Below are 17,905 nucleotides of genomic sequence, written 5' to 3' on the forward strand. Positions count from 1 at the left end.
CCACTACTTTCCCCAATGCTAAACATTCCTTTGTCTCATGCACTTCTGCAAAACTTCTCACACCTCCCTCCTACACACTGCTGCCACATGCCAATAAGCTTGACACCTGTCACAAGGTAATGTATTCGGCACAAAAGCTCGTACATGATAACTTATATATCCTAACATCACTTTGTCGGGCAAAGAATCAACATCAAAACTCAAAAGAACAGACAATGACTTCTGTTTCACCACTCATGCCACCCTGTCTGCGTTGCACCAAACATCGAGCATCACAACTATTCAGTTGGTCAACTTTTACATTTACTGCTACCCCAGTAATCACTCCTTTCAATGGCACCCTTTTCTTGAGAGCAAAACGATTCACATTTCTTGCCCCCATTAGTTTAACGCGGTGTGCCTTCTCCCTCTGACCAGCAGAAGCACAAACAATAACCACAAGACCACTTCTGGTTACCCTCACCAATTCCACAGCACCCAACTCTGTTTTAACCCACCCTGAAACCACAAATGGATCAGCCAAAAGGCAAGGGTCCACTTTTCCCAAAAACTACTGTCACGGACTCATCTTTATCCTGACCCTCGGTGCAAGTTTCGGCTCTGAGAACTTCAACACACCTACCACCTGTAATACTTCTCCCTCATTCACTTCCATTTCTCCTTCTGTCTTCAGCTCACTCTGCTTATACTTTCTACCATTCTTCTTTCTCAAACGATCTCCCTTTTCCAGCCATTTTTAACCGACTTAAGCTCACCCTCTTCTTCAATCTCTCTTAAACCTCCTCTGCCTCTTTCCTTCCATTTCTCCTCCGTATTCCAAATCAAATTTTATTGGTCACATACACATGTTCAGCAGATGTTATTGTGGGTGTAGTGAAATGTTTGTGTTTCTAGCTCCAACAGTGCAGTAATATCTAACAAGTAATATCTAACAATTTCACAACAATACACACAAATCTAAGTAAAGGAATGGAATATATGGACGAGCAATGTCAGAGCGGCATAGACTGAGATACAGTATATACATATGAGATGAGTAATGCGAAATATTTAAACATTATTAAAGTGACTAGTGTTCCATTTATTAAAAGTGGGCAGTTATTTGAAGTATATGTACATAGGCAGCAGCCTGTAATGTGCTTGTGATGGCTATAACAGTCTGATGGTCTTGAGATAGAAGCTGTTTTTCGGTCTCTCGGTCCCAGCTTTGATGCACCTGTACTGACCTCGCCTTCTGGATGATAGCGGGGTGAACAGGCAGTGGCTCAGGTGGTTGTTGTCCTTGATGGTCTTTTTGGCCTTCCTGTGACATCGGGTGCTGTAGGTGTCCTGGAGGGCAGGTAGTTTGCTTCTGGTGATGCGTCTGGAGAGCCCTGCAGTTCTGGGCGATACAGCCCGACAGGATGCTCTTAATTTTGCATCTGTAAAAGTTTGAGGGTTTCAGGTGCCAAGACAAATTTCTTCAGCCTCCTGTGTGGGTGGAGCATTTCAGTTTGTCAGTGATGTGTATGCTGAGGAACTTGAAGCTTTCCACCTTCTCTACTGCGGTCCCGTCAATGTGGATAGGGGGGTGCTCCCTCTGCTGTTTCCTGAAGTCCACGATCATCTACTTTGTTTTGTTGATGTTGAGTGAGAGGTTATATTCCTGGCACCACACTCCCGGAGTACGTATACGTCTCCTTGTGATAATACTGCACTTCTCATGACATATACGTATACGTCTCCTTGTGATAATACTGCACTTCTCATGACATATATCTTGCCTTCTCAAGGGACGCCATTTAACCATCTGTCACAAATTCCGTACAATCAGCACAAACCCCTCGGGGTGTAGAGCTCAACAGTGCATCCCATTTTTAAAGCAGCTGCTTTGTCTTGATGTTCTTCTTTATCAAAAGCTACCGCAACGCTTTTCCATTTCAAACAAGCCCGCTCTTCCAACCACCATACACTGTCTCGCTGCAAGAGTAGCTCAAAAGCCAGTTTTAGAAGCTTTATTGCGTTATTGAAAACGAAAACTACTCTCAGAATAGTCTGCTACTCCGCGTCGCTGATTGGTCAGTTCACAGCGCTGCTAAACCCTAGTTTCTGATTGGCCACTTTGCGAGGTGCGCTTGGCTTTCAGTGTAGATTCAGTGTAGAATTTATAGCTACAGCAGTGGCGGTCAGTGCCGTTTAAGATGAGTGAGGACCATTTTTTTGTCATGAGCATGGCCTTATTTATATTACAGCATATTGGATGACTGTCATTCATATTTCATTCACCCAGTTCAATGTAACAGTGATAGGTTTAGGCTACTACATGATACTCAAATTTTCCCTATACCCATCATGAGGTTGCTACAACCTAGCCCATGAATGACAGTTTATAATGTAGGTGCACACAGGTCGAGATCAGTGGTGATTTTACCATGTAAATCTTGGCGGGGCAAAAAAACAAGTGGGATGCATGCCAGCAAAGCCACTACACAACACTAAACAATACATTAATTGCACTATAACAGTGACAAACGGTGCCCACAAACTGTTAGGGCCTACATAGTCCTGTCCCAACAGCAGTCCCAACATCTTACCACCACTACACCTGGCTATCAGTTGAGCCTTCTATGGCAGCGAAAGAGTTAATTGAGCCTCATTTACTGCCTTTAAAAAAAACATAGCTGATATGGCTGACTTGCTTAAACAAATGTGGTTTCTAATGACAATTGAGATGTACAAACTATGCCATAAGGGGAGGACAAGCGGATAAGAGGCGATCCGTAATTTCGATTATGACATTAATATGCGAGTTAGGATGGACGTAGTCAATATAACTATTTGTTTAGCACTTTTGAAACTTACAGCGACAGAATTCAGAACATGGGCCGTTCTTACAGTGTTCTACCTGTACACCAAGTCAGAACCGTTGGTTACATAAAGGGGGCATTTAAGCAGACAATAAAAGCTCTTACAATATTCAATGATTACATTTCTCTAAAACAGGTTATAGGCTACATTTGCACCACCAAGTCAGAACAGTAGATGAAATTAAGAGAGATAAATGTACCAAATTATTTAGGTGAGGCACATGGGATACTAACATCTTACTACACAACATACTTAGTATTACTTTCTTAGCTACAGTATACATATCTCCCTGGCATATTACATAATTTATGCAGCAGCATACAATACATTTGGACTCACCTTGTTGTGCTGTGCTCACTTGAACAGGAAGGTAGTCCTTCGTGGGCCAATTTTGTCATCAAAATCTGTCATTCTTTGGATTCATGGGAACTCGGAAAAAAACAAGGTTGAATCATGATGACGTCATTAATCTTCAGGTCGTAGTTCTAGAAAGAGGGTGGATTTACTTTAATTCCGAGATTGACTGTTCAAAATGTATTTTCCCAGTCGGAGCTCATTTATTCCCGATTACCCAGTTGACTTGAACTCACTGAAGTCAAGTTTCCGCAGTTCCGAGTTAACAGTTGTTTTGAGCGCTGCACATATCATGCATCATTGACAGCATGGCCAATTTTGAATGTTCATCATTAACCCCTTAATCCCAGATTTGGGACCACACATCCACTCCACTGAACAGCAGGATAGTGATTGCTTTGCAATGCTTGCAGAGTTAGCCACTGTCACTGATTCCTTCCAAACCACTCATTGTTTTGTGATTTCCAACTTGTGTAATGGTTGTGTAATGTCCAATGGCCGATGAGAACCGATACGTTTTATCTATAATTTCTCTAATTTGTCCTTCATAAGTAATGACTGGAATATAGCTATTAAAGTATGCAGCTTAACTGATGTTGTTTCTGTATCAACAGACGGTACACTTTTATTTATTCGATTTTCCATTGACATAGTTTATTGGGACACATATATCCTGTTATTACAGAAGCCCCTCATTCATACAAGACATTGACCATGTGACTATTCCAGTCTGAGTTTTGTACTAAAATGGATTCCATCACAAAGCTGTTTTATAAAAAAAATTTTTTTTAAAGACATTGCATACATTCTTCGGAAGAAGTGCCATTAGTTTACTCTGTTACACTTAAATAAACACAATCTGTGGTGCAAATGTCAGTGCTGCTACAGTATGTCAGTGAACGTTGATACAGGTTTTTCCATAGTTCAGTGCAGTTTATTTATTATTCACAGCAGACACAAGTCAGTTTACTATTCATGAGCTGGACAGTTCCTTTGCAGAGGACGTCAGTTTCTTGCAGTCAGAACCACTGACGTCACTAAACTGCCCAAGGCCACCACCAGAGCACCAAGCAGGAACTTCCATGAAATTCCCTGAAACACCAAGTGACGCAATGTCAAAAAACAAATGTTTTTTTCCTACTTGTGAACTGAATTCAACTGAAACATTTCACTCAGGGAAAGTTCAGTGGCTTACAGGTGGCTTCTTGTTAGAAGGAGTCAGAAATGGGGCAATATTGTCTCCAAGGAGCTGGGCAGGTTTGGCTTGCCACTTCTGGGTGTTTTTGCCTCCTGATTTCCTTTTCACTAGCTTTGACAGCTCAACATGGATGGCCTGGGAAGGGAAAGAGACAGACTGTAGTCACTTACCTTTAACCTCACTGTGAAACAAAATTAATGATGGTGTCAGGTGTGTATTCATAAAGGATAATCTTATACAATACAATTTAGTATTTTAGCAGTGAACTATGCTAGCTGGATTGTCATTGAGAATGAGGTTGTAGTATAGGAGTTGACCAGTAGATGGTAGCATAGATCATATTAAATGCAACAATCTCAGGCTCAAGCCATAGTTGGACTTGATCAGTTTGAATTAGATCCCCTAATGTTGACATTCTTGACACTTACATTTTGTTTATCTTTCTAGCATAAAATGTAATTGTCAACCAATATTATACAACAAATATATGTCAGTTTCTTGTTAAGCCCTCACCAAAGTTGTCTTTTAGATACATATTTTATAATTTAATTTTCCTTGTTTCAAGTCAACATCATAAACAAATTGTAGATATAAGGTAACATAAAACATAACATGACCAACTAACACAAAACAGTGATAGTAAACAAAAACACACAAAAAAAAACAAGATTTAAACATTCACTTTCAGTTCTCTGCTCTCTTACAATCTTCCATTACCCTTAAGTTTGAGTTTGAGTTTATTTTTACAGGGACAGTGCACATTAATCAACGTTTCAGTAAAAGTGCCGGTTTTAGCCAGCCGGCTAATTTTCAACCGCAGTCCCTGGGCAGGTTATTAAAAACAATTACAATATAGACAATAGCAACATAGAACAAGACATAGCATACAGACAGAGCAACATAGAACAAAAAGCAGCAAGACAATTCATAAAAGCAACAAAGTGTTTCCACACCTCACAAGTTACAGACAACAGACATGGAAAGCGGCAACACACAGCTAGGGACCATGTTCACAAATCTGATTGACCTTTAGCCATGTCTTCAAGCATTTTGTGAAAGTGTGATATGTGGTGCAGTTATGTGTGTCTGATGGCAGTGTATTCCAGACATGGGAAGCTCTCACAGAAAAAGCGGATTTACTAAAGGTGCTTTTCCTTAGGGGAACTACACAGTCACCTCTCATGGCAGACCTTGTGGATCTGCTGCCATATGTTTGGGTTTTCTGTTTAACAAAAATACTGAGTGGAGGGGGAGCCAAGCCATTTAGGATCTTGAATACAAGACATGCATCGGTGTATTGCACAAGATTTTCCCAACTCAGGAGCTCATGCTTTCTGAGGATGTGACAGTGATGATGGCTATTGGGCTTCCTATCAAGCACTTTGAGAGCCTGTTTGTAGACAGACTGAATAGGTCTTACTGTTGTACAGCAAGCTTGGGCCCAACTAGTCAAGCAGTATGTTAAGTGGGGGAGTATCATAGATTTGAAGTACAGTTTTGCTACCTCTGTAGTCAAACAATTTCGTATAAATCGGAAATTAGCTAGGTTGAATTTGGTTATTTGAATTACCTTTTTCACATGCTTTTTAAAAGAGAGGTTGGAATCAAGTATGATGCCAAGGTACTTAAAATCAGATACCACCTGGAGCTTCTCCCCTGACACAGACATCTGGCTCAGTAGCATCTGTTGCCCTCTTTGTGAAGAACATGCAAACAGTTTTTTTCACATTGAGATGCAAACACGAGTCACTGAGCCACTTTGTAACCTGGACCATTACAGTAGTGAGTTCTTGTGCAGCTTGTTGTTTGCTCTTTGCATGCACATATATCACTGTATCATCTGCATACATTTGAACTTCAGACCCAGTACAGACAGAAGGCAGATAATTAATGTACAGGCTGAACAGGAGGGGCCCCAGTATTGACCCTTGGGGCACACCCACATCATAGCTAAGAGTGGGCGACAGCTCATTGCTCACTCTGACACACTGAGTTCTGCCTTCAAGGTATGATTTCATCCATCTCAAGGCATCGGGGGAAAAGTTGAACTTGGACAATTTTGTGATGAGAATCTCATGGTTAACAGTATCAAAAGCCTTCCTTAGGTCCAGAAACACAGCCCCAACAACGCCCCCTTTGTCCATCTTGGACTTCACATTTTCCAGAAGAAAGCAGTTGGCCGTTTCTGTGGAGTGTTTCGCTCTGAAGCCAAACTGCATGGAATGTAATGTGAAGGGGCTGTTGTTGAGGTGGGCAATCAGTTGTTCTGCTACACACTTTTCAACAACCTTTGACACCACAGGTAGTATACTAATGGGCCTGTAGTTACTCACGTCAGCAGGGTCGCCTGATTTAAAGATGGCCGTTATTATGGCCGACTTCCATACCCTTGGAAACACCCCGAGACCAATAGATGTGTTGGTGACCTTAGTAATGGGGCCAATGAGTGACTCTTTGTAGTTTTTAAGAAAGGTGGAGTCCATCCCAAACACATCTTTGGCTTTAGAGTTCTTTAGTGAGCTAATCACCTTGTCCACCTTTGACTCAGAAACCTCCCTTATTATGAAGACAGGTTGAGCATAATTTATTAGCACTGAGCCCAAGAAACCAGTGGAGGGGTTCTGTGTCAGTACCCTGACAGAGTCAATAAAGTAGGAATTGAAGGCTATTGCTATTTCGACTGCATCCTGTGTTAGATTGTTATTCACCATGATTTCTAGTCTTTTTGCAGTGTTACTATGGTCTTTCCCTGTTAACTTTTTTAGATTCTCCCAGATCAGTTTAGAATTTCCCTTTGCTTCACCAATTATGTTAATAAAAAAGTTTGTCTTGGCCTGTCTGATTTCTTTCATCACCTTATTTCTCAACATGGTAAACCTACGTCTGTCATGCTCTAATTTGGATCTTAGGGCTATTTTTAGATAATAATCTCATTCTTTCATCAATTTCCAGATTTCTCCATTTAGCCAAGGAAGAGTGCTCTTTTGGCCAGGTTTGGATTTGATTTTCTTTAGGAAACCATTTAATGTAGTCTGGATTGTGGATAGAAAAACTTGACTATCAGCTTCCACGTCTGCATAGGACAAGAGATCATTCCAGTTAATTCCCTTAATTGCGTTTTCAAAATAGCTTAATTCACTCTTAGGTATTCTTAGTTGATCAGGCTTTCTAACAGTAGAGAGGTTAAACCTGCTCTTAGACAGCTTTCTGGCTATAAGTGTCAGATTATGATCAGATAGCCCAGTAACCATATTGAATGATTTAGTCACTCTCTCTGGTTTATTACTGAACACCAAATCAATCTGTGTTTTAGAGCAACAAGTCACCCTGGTTGGCCCTTTAACTAGCTGTGTAAGGTCAAAGGTATTAGTGATCAATTTGAGGGTTTTCCTACAACACTTGTCTTCATAATTAATGTTAAAATCTCCCATTAAGATGACCTCTTTCCCAAAATCACATTCCCTAAGCATGTTATTAAACTGATCAAAAAACACACTTTTGGTGGAAGGTGGCCTATACATTCCAATGAGGGTAAAATACATTTGGGGAGACAGTGTAATGTTCAGGCCAATACATTCTAGTTCATTATCACATGACCACTCAATTTGTTTACATCGGATATGTTCTTTAATGTAAATCATCACACCCCCTCCTCTTCCTTCAGTCCTGTCTCTCCTGAAAACATTGTAGCCAGGCACAATCAAAGCAGCAGATGGAGAGTTTTTATGGAGCCATGTCTCTGAGAGGCAGAGAAAGTCAAGGTTGGAGTCTGTGAGTAGATGTTGAATTTGATCACTTTTTGGAATGACACTACGAATGTTCAAGTGCCCCCCTAGTAGTCCCTTGGGCTTAGCTCGTGGGTCCCAGATGACTCGAGAGTGATTGACACATTGAAAAAAGTTAAATTTTCTGTGTTTTCTGACGGCTGGGTTTAGGCCGTTTTGTTTCGTTTTGATTAGGGGCAGTTCGGTAGCGCAATTAACAATCCCTCCCGCCTGCACTGGATGCGGGGAACTAATTAAAACAGCTTGCGTACCAGAGGCAGGGATCGCATATAGCGACTTTGGTATGTTTGAAGAGTCAAAATCTATCCTGGAGCCGGGTGAGTCGAGAGAAACCATAGGACCATAGCACTCACCCACTTCCACAGCGGCGACGATCAGTGGACGAGGCCATCCACCGCTTTCCACTCCGGTGCGTATCGCTGGCTCGGTGATGTTGGGCCCAGGATTGAGTTGCACATCCCCGGAGAGCAGGAGGGTAGTGAACAGGTAGTTTAACAGTTTCCGATAAATGTTGGACTTGTGTTTGTTGCGCCTAAGCGGTTCAGTAGAATAAGGAGCAAGGTAGACTTGGCCATTATTCAGAACATTATGGTATGCTGTGTACTGTCCGCTCCCGTGGAACGGTGAACCAATGTGTTTGGTGTTAATATTCTCCGGTAGTAGACTGATTGTGTCATCCCAGCAAGGACGCACTGAGATTATCAGTAGAGCAGCTACATAACTGACAATCATGGCAGAGTACTGGAGATAAAACACATAATTGCGCTTTAACTCTTTGCATGAGTTACTTAGCTGGGGTCGGCGTACACCTGATGGTTTAGATAAAATTACAGCATTCGAATGAGAAGCGGCACCTGCCGCATCACCCTGTCTTCCGTCCGCCATTTTGCAAATTAGGCTTTTTCGATCTTTCTTTTCATTCAACCTGGAATCAGCTTTCATTACATGCCTTTATTCATTTGACTGTTGTGTGTGGCTGTAGTATATCAAATACAAAATACCCCTAATGGAGTATAGAGGAACAATAATACTATAGAAGAAAGAAGAGTCAAGTGGCCAGAGTTCAGTTGTATCAACAGAAGACCCATAGACTCACAGCATTTTTTATATTAACACTTCTCAGGGTATCTGCGAGATTAGGGTGAAGAGATAATTAAAAGGGTCTCATACAGTGGGGCAAAAAAGTATTTAGTCAGCCACCAATTGTGCAAGTTCTCCCACTTAAAAAGATGAGAGAGGCCTGTAATTTCCATCATAGGTACACTTCAACTATGACAGACAAAATGAGAAAAGAAAATCCTGAAAATCACATTGTAGGATTTTTTATGAATTTATTTGCAAATTATGGTGGAAAATAAGTATTTGGTCAATAACAAAAGTTTCTCAATACTTTGTTACATACCCTTTGTTGGCAATGACAGAGGTCAAACGTTTTCTGTAAGTCTTCACAAGGTTTTCACACACTGTTGCTGGTATTTTGGCCCATTCCTCCATGCAGATCTCCTCTAGAGCAGTGATGTTTTGGGGCTGTTGCTGAGCAACACGGACTTTCAACTCCCTCCAAAGATTTTCTATGGGGTTAAGATCTGGAGACTGGCTAGGCCACTCCAGGACCTTGAGATGCTTCTTACGAAGCCACTCCTTCGTTGCCCGGGCGGTGTGTTTTGGATCATTGTCATGCTGAAAGACCCAGCCACGTTTCATCTTCAATGCCCTTGCTGATGGAAGGAGGTTTTCACTCAAAATCTCACGATACATGGCCCCATTCATTCTTTCCTTTACACGGATCAGTCGTCCTGGTCCCTTTGCAGAAAAACAGCCCCAAAGCATGATGTTTCCACCCCCATGCTTCACAGTAGGTATGGTGTTCTTTGGATGCAACTCAGCATTCTTTGTCCTCCAAACACGACGAGTTGAGTTTTTACCAAAAAGTTGGTTTCATCTGACATTCTCCCAATCTTCTTCTGGATCATCCAAATGCTCTCTAGCAAACTTCAGACGGGCCTGGACATGTACTGGCTTAAGCAGGGGGACACGTCTGGCACTGCAGGATTTGAGTCCCTGGCGGCGTAGTGTGTTACTGATGGTAGGCTTTGTTACTTTGGTCCCAGCTCTCTGCAGGTCATTCACTAGGTCCCCCCATGTGGTTCTGGGATTTTTGCTCACCGTTCTTGTGATCATTTTGACCCCACGGGGTAAGATCTTGCGTGGAGCCCCAGATCGAGGGAGATTATCAGTGGTCTTGTATGTCTTCCATTTCCTAATAATTGCTCCCACGGTTGATTTCTTCAAACCAAGCTGCTTACCTATTGCAGATTCAGTCTTCCCAGCCTGGTGCAGGTCTACAATTTTGTTTCTGGTGTCCTTTGACAGCTCTTTGGTCTTGGCCATAGTGGAGTTTGGAGTGTGACTGTTTGAGGTTGTGGACAGGTGTCTTTTATACTGATAACAAGTTCAAACAGGTGCCATTAATACAGGTAACGAGTGGAGGACAGAGGAGCCTCTTAAAGAAGAAGTTACAGGTCTGTGAGAGCCAGAAATCTTGCTTGTTTGTAGGTGACCAAATACTTACTTTCCACCATAATTTGCAAATAAATTCATAAAAAATCCTACAATGTGATTTTCAGGATTTTCTTTTCTCATTTTGTCTGTCATAGTTGAAGTGTACCTATGATGAAAATTACAGGCCTCACTCATCTTTTTAAGTGGGAGAACTTGCACAATTGGTGGCTGACTAAATACGTTTTTGCCCCACTGTATTATATAGGGTCTCCTTCCTTGTTCCTAAATATAGCACACATTTTCTCCTGTGGCAGCACTTTAAAGATCTCACAGTACCACTGATTTATTGTGGGTGGCTGATCTTTTATCCAGTTAAGGAGAATGCATTTGTGGGCCGTAAAGAGTTAAGGAGATTGAGCTGTGCTAAGGTAAGTGAGGACCTGTTTCCGACGACACCCAGTACAAATAGCCATGAGTCCATTCTTATAGGACATCTGAACATGCCATCCAGCTCCGTTTCTACATTTTCCCAGAAATCTTCCCATGTGGCCATGGGTGTCATTTTCCTGCTCACACTTACAGCAGGTATCAGAGAATTCTGCATTCATTTTATTACATATAATGGGAGTCCTATGAACCATTTGCATATTCGTATATTGCATCTCTTGCACCTTGTTGCAGGTGAACAGTCGGCTTGCCTTGAGCATAGTCTTTGTACAGTTTTGGATTTCTGAGCCTCTTCCCAGCTCCATTTCTCATACCCTAGTCAGGGTACTCGAGCTACTTGCAACATTTGTGTGTATAGCAGCATAAAAGTAGGAAATAAAGTGCTTAGGTCTTTCAGCTTTCTACAAGAGATTGTCAACTGGGGTTCATATTGGGTTCTGGGGGGAACACCATCTTAGATTCAATAAAATGTCTTACTTGCAGAAAATGTTTGTTGGATTTCCTGAAACGATAGCAATGGCTCAAAGTTGTCTTGTGTTTTATAGTGTACTTAGTTTCACATTTCTTTGTATTTAGTAGGGTCTCGTAGCCTAATTGTCATTGTTCATTCTAGTGATACTGAAATTACAGTACTGGTTAGATTTTTTTTATAGGACTTAAATTAATAATGAGATTTGATGACAAAGCTCTGGTCAAACAAAAGATTGATGTTCTTTCTTATCAAGATGATTGATTGATAATAATGGAATATTTCTGGTAGTCAGTGTCGATAGTGCAAAAAGGCTTTTATATGTAATTTGGATTCAGAATGTTTCTGCTTTTCAATTCCTTACCTACTCAGCTAAATTAGGTCTCTGGGGGTAAAGATGGTTTTATCCGCCATCAAGGCAAGGGTGTAATTACCAAGGCAGCAGATATTTTAGTTTTGTCTAGACAACAGTGTCTCACCACCACCAGTGCACACTTCAGGTCAAGCCAAATAGGGCAATGGCCACAGAAAAGCACATTCAGAGCATGGTTTAAAAACAAACACACAACACTCAGAATTATACAGACAAGGGCAAACATTTCTATATAGAAAAAAGTAACACTTGGAGTTTTTGGGGGGGGGCATGATGATATTATTACCTAACTGTAGGCCCTCATTGCAACTTTAGTCCTAATGGAGGACTTAAAAGTGTTAAATTAATGAAAATGTTGATTTACTTTATTAGTGTGATATCAGTGTTTCCGGACAGCTCTGATATTTGTGGCTGAGTAGAGAATTTTGCAGACAGCAATAGGAGCAAGACAGAACAGGTCTTCACTGTGGCTATAGAACTAACACTACACAATGATCTTTGCAAAGTGTCTGCGCTCTAATACCTTTGGTTGACTTTTCTTTGCTAAACTATATTGTGCCCATGCTCAAAATCTGAGGTGAGTTTTCAGTCTGCAGTTTTTTCTGGTCATGGAAAAACATTTCATTCCACATGTTCTAGTCTAAACCAATACAGAGGCGAAATCTACCGTAATTGTTTTTGAAGCACACACCCATTATACGTTTTGGGGGAATTTTCCAAGACTGGGTCTTCATATTCTCAGTTTCTCAGCGTTTGTCATAGTAAACATGCTGTGTGACAAAGTAGAGTGACAACTGGGAATGTAGTTTCCAATTCAAGTCCACTACTTTAAGTGCTGTAAAATACAACACAACCCGATGCCCAACGGCTTCTTTTTTGGCATTACTTTGACTTTGGCAGTATTGGGCTATAGTACATACTAGTACATACTATAGCCCAATAACGTTGTTAACTAAGGGTGAACTGTGAGTCACACACTACTCCAGACATGATTTAAGAACTTGTTGAGTATTGTGATGGAAATAAAATGATACAATACATCTCTTGCCTAGTGTCAGCTGAGACAGTGTCTTGTGGGGGGTTGGATTTCACTAGCAGGTTAGAGGCTAGGGAGAGGTGGAGGTGGTGAGAACCTAGTCTGTCTATCTAAATGAGCACATCTCTATCTCACCTTGGTAGACGGCTCCAGTTTCAGAGCCTTCTTCAGTATCTCCATGGCCTCACCATACTCGCTCTTGTCTGACAGAAGCTGCAAACAGATTGCAATATCTCTGAACAGCTAAATCAACAGCATCCTTCAGTAGTATACTGTACATGTTTCAGTTGTACATTTTGATTTGCAGTAAATCTTTACACTCATCTAAAATATCTGAATAGGATTATGTAATATAATGATTCATTCCCCCAGGCACTGTAGACTAATGGAGGTGGATTGAAGGTGAGGTAATGTGATGTTAGTGTGTCCCTCACCTTTCCTGTCCTGAAGAGGGCTTTGACATTTTGTGGGTCCAGGGACAAAACATCCCGGCTGGTGTGTAGTGCGTCGTCGTACTGCTCCAGTTTCAGCTGAGCCGCTGCCAGGTTGTTGAGACACTTCACCCGGTAGTCCTGCACCTCCTCCCCCTCCACCAGCACAGCACTTCCACCATCTAGGGGAAACAGGCCACACAGCTTCTCACACCTGGGCTATTGTCATGTATATGTACTGGGAGTCCCAGTCTTTCTAGGTTTCAGGGAGAATTATATACTTACAACGGAACTGAACGGAGGAGAGACTGGGTATTTGATGTACTAAGGACATCTGTATATTTGTTTGCCACAGTTATTCAAATCCACTGTTAAAGGCCTAGTGCAGTCAAAAACGTGATGGTCCTGTATTTTATATACACTGAGTATACCAAACATTAGGAAAACCTTCCTAGTATTGAGTTGCAACCACCCCTTTTGCCCTCAGAACAGCCTCAATTCGTCGGGCATGAACTCTACAAGGTATCAAATAAAATAAAATGTTATTGGTCACATACACATATTTAGCAGATATTATTGCGGGTGTAGTGAAATGCTTGAGAAAGTGTTCCACAGGGATCAAATCAAATCAAATGTATTTATCACATGCGATGAATACAACAGGTGTAGGTATACCTTACCGTGAAATGCATACTTACAAGCCCTTAACCAACAATGCAGTTTTTAAGAAAAATAAGAGTGAAGAAAAAAGATTTACTAGACAAACTAAAGTAAAAAATAAAACAGCTACAATAAAATTACAATAACAAGGCTACAGTTTTAGTCGGAAGTTTACATGCACTTAGGTTGGAGTCATTAAAACTCATTTTTCAACCACTCTACACATTTCTTGTTGACAAACTATAGTTTGGCAAGTTGGTTAGGACATTTACTTTGTGCATGATACAAGTACTTTTACCAACAATTGTTTACAGACAGATTATTTCACGTATAATTCACTGTATCACAATTCCAGTGGGTCAGAAGTTTACACTAAGTTGACTGTGACTTTAAACAGCTTAGAAAATTCCAGAAAATTATGTCATGGCTTTAGAAGCTTCTGATAGGCTAATTGACATAATTTGAGTCAATTGGAGGTGTACCTGTGTATGTATTTCAAGGCTTACCTTCAAACTCAGTGCCTCTTTGCTTGACAGCATGGGAAAATCAAAAGAAATCAGCCAAGACCTCAGAAAATAAATTGTAGACCTCCACAGGTCTGGTTCATCCTTGGGAGCAATTTCCAAATGCCTGAAGGTACCGCGTTCATCTGTACAAACAATAGTACGCAAGTATAAACACCATGGGACCACGCAGCCATCATACCGCTCAGGAAGGAGACACGTTCTGTCTCCTAGAGATGAACGTACTTGGGTGCGAAAAGAGCAAATCAATCCCAGAACAACAGCAAAGGATCTTGTGAAGATGCTGGAGGAAACAGGTACAATAGTATCTATATCTACATAGTAAAACGAGTCCTATGTCGACATAACTTGAAAGTCCGCTCAGCAAGGAAGAAACCACTGCTCCAAAACCGCCATAAAAAGCCAGACTACGGTTTGCAACTGCACATGGGGACAAAGATCGTACTTTTTAGAGAAATGTCCTCTGGTCTGATGAAACAGAAATATAACTGTTTGGCCCTAATGACCATCGTTATGTTTGGAGGGAAAAGGGGAGGCTTGCAAGCCGAAGAACACCATCCCAACCGTGAGGCACGGGGGTGGCAGCATCATGAAATATGGGGGTGCTTTGCTGCAGGAGGGACTGGTGCACTTCACAAAATAGATGGCATCATGAGGGAGGAAATTATGTGGATATATTGAAGCTTCATCTCAAGACATCAGTCAGGAAGTTAAAGCTTGGTCGCAAATGGGTCTTCCAAATGGACAATGACCCCAAGCATACTTCCAAAGTTTTGGCAAAACGACAACAAAGTCAAGGTATTGGAGTGGCCATCACAAGACCGGACCTCAATCCTATAGAACATTTGTGGGCAGAACTGAAAAAGCGTGTGCAAGCAAGAAGGCCTACAAACCTGACTCAGTTACACCAGCTCTGTCAGGAGGAATGGGCAAACGTTCACCCAACTTATTGTGGGAAGCTTGTGGAAGGCTACACGAAACGTTTGACCCAAGTTAAACAATTTAAAGGCAATGCTACCAAATACTAATTGAGAGTATGTAAACTTCTGACCCACTGGGAATGTGATGAAAGAAATAAAAGCTGAAATAAATCATTCTCTCTACTATAATTCTGACATTTCACATTCTTAAAATAAAGTGGTGATCCTAACTGACCTAAGACAGGGAATTTTTACTAGGATTAAATGTCTGGAATTGTGAAAAACTGAGTTTAAATGTATTTGGCAAGGTATATGTAAACTTCCGACTTCAACTGTATATACAGGGGGTAATTAAGGTACATGTAGGTAGGGGTAAAGTGACTATGCATAGATAATAAACAACGAGTAGCAGCAGTGTAAAAAAAAGGGAGGGGGTCAATGCAAATAGCCATTTGCTTAGCTGTTCAGCAGTCTTATGGCTTGGGGGTAGAGGCTGTTCAGAAGCCTTTTAGACCTAGATTTGGCGCTCCAGTACCGCCTGCCGTGCGGAAGCAGAGAGAAAAGTCTATGACTAGGGTGGCTGGAGTCTTTGACAATTTTCAGGGCCTTCCTCTGACACCGCCTGGTATAGAGGTCCTGGATGGCAGGAAGCTTGGCCCCAGTGATGTACTGGGCTGTACGCACTACCCTCTGTAGCGCCTTGCGGTCAGAGGCCGAGCAGTTGCCATACTAGGCAGTGATGCAACCAGTCAGGATGCTCTCAATGGTGCAGCTGTAGAATATTTTGAGGATCTGAGGACCCATGCCAAATCTTTTCAGTCTCCTGGGGGAGAATAGGTGTTGTCGTGCCCTCTTCACGACTGTCTTGGTGTTTTTGCACCATTATAGTTTGTTGGTGATGTGGACACCAAGGAACATGAAGCGGGCAGATGTGTTGTTGTCTACCCTTTCCACCTGGGGGCGGCCCGTCAGAAAGTCCAGGATCCAGTTGCAGAGGGAGGTGTTTAGTCCCAGGGTCCTTAGCTTAGTGCTGAGCTTTAAAGTCTCTATGGTGTTGAACGCTGAGCTGTAGTCAATAAACAACATTCTCACGTAGGTGTTCCTTTTGTCCAGGTGGGAAAGGGCAGTGTTTGAGTGCAATAGAGATTGCGTAATCTGTGGATCTGTTGGGGCGGTATGCAAATTGCTGGCCCATGTTGACTCCAATACCTCCCACAGTTGTGTCAAGTTGGCTGGATGTCCTTTGGGTGGTATACCATTCTTGATAGACACAGGAAACTGTTGAGTGTGAAAAACCCAGCAGCATTGCAGTTCTTGACACAAACCGGTGCACTTGACACCTACTACCATACCCCGTTCAAAGGCAATTCAATATTTTGTCTTGCCCAATCACCCTCTGAATGGCACACATATACATGATCTCAATTGTCTCAAGGTTTAAAAATCCTTCTTTAACCTGTCTCCTCCCCTTCATCTACACTGATTTGAAGTGGATTTAACAAGTGACATCAATAAGGGATCATAGCTTTCACCTGGATTCACCTGGTCAGTCTATATCATGTTCTTAAACCTAGTGTAGTGTTCATGTTTTTGTTATTCACCCAATGTTTGCGGGTCTGATGGACCCACGACATTATTGGGTTTTTAAAACAATACAGCCATAACAATTTACGTGAAAAATACTTAAAACTTAGATGTTGACATATCAATTACAAGCAATATACACAGCATACATGGTTAACATTTGCCACCCGGGCCTCCCGGGTGCATCACAGCACCAGCTGCGCCACCAGAAACTCTGGGTTCGCGCCCAGGCTCTGTCGCAGCCGGCCGCGACCGGGAGGTCCGTGGGGCGACGCACAATTGGCCTAGCGTTGTCCGGGTTAGGGAGGGTTTGGCCGGTAGGGATATCCTTGTCTCATCGCGCACCAGCGACTCCTGTGGTGGGCCGGGCGCAGTGCGCGCTAACCAAGGGAGCCAGGTGCACGGTGTTTCCTCCGACACATTGGTGCGGCTGGCTTCCGGGTTGGAGGCGCGCTGTGTTAAGAAGCAGTGCGGCTTGGTTGGGTTGTGTTTCGGAGGACGCATGGCTTTCGACCTTCATCTCTCCCGAGCCCGTACGGGAGTTGTAGCGATGAGACAAGATAGTAATTACTAACAATTGGATACCACGAAAATTGGGGAGAAAAGGGGCTAAAATTACAAATAAAAAAATTGAAATTTATTTTTTTTGCCATTTACCTCTGCTAGATCACATTTATCAATAAAAGCGCTATTCGTTTGTTTTCATAAAATGTGATTTTTGAAAACAAAATTAAATTATAATCAAGAAATGGGTGGAATAAATCATGTTTATCTT

General features: G+C 41.9%; 1 protein-coding gene across 1 annotated transcript in view; it reads right to left on the bottom strand.

Annotated features, from left to right (window-relative positions):
* Positions 1–3,801: 3,801 nt before the first annotated feature.
* LOC120065848 (peptidyl-prolyl cis-trans isomerase FKBP8-like) overlaps positions 3,802–17,905 on the bottom strand; it is a 64,912-nt gene continuing 50,808 nt past the window's right edge. The window contains exons 5-8 of the mRNA XM_039016897.1: positions 13,446–13,624; positions 13,147–13,224; positions 4,397–4,534; positions 3,802–4,293 (exon numbers count right to left, since the gene is read on the bottom strand). Of these exons, the coding sequence (XP_038872825.1) occupies positions 4,207–4,293; positions 4,397–4,534; positions 13,147–13,224; positions 13,446–13,624 (482 nt within the window). The 3' untranslated portion in view covers positions 3,802–4,206. The remainder of the gene's footprint in view (positions 4,294–4,396; positions 4,535–13,146; positions 13,225–13,445; positions 13,625–17,905) is intronic.

The sequence above is a fragment of the Salvelinus namaycush genome, chromosome 21 (genome assembly GCF_016432855.1).
Source record: "Salvelinus namaycush isolate Seneca chromosome 21, SaNama_1.0, whole genome shotgun sequence".
In the NCBI taxonomy this organism is placed as follows: Eukaryota; Metazoa; Chordata; class Actinopteri; order Salmoniformes; family Salmonidae; genus Salvelinus; species Salvelinus namaycush.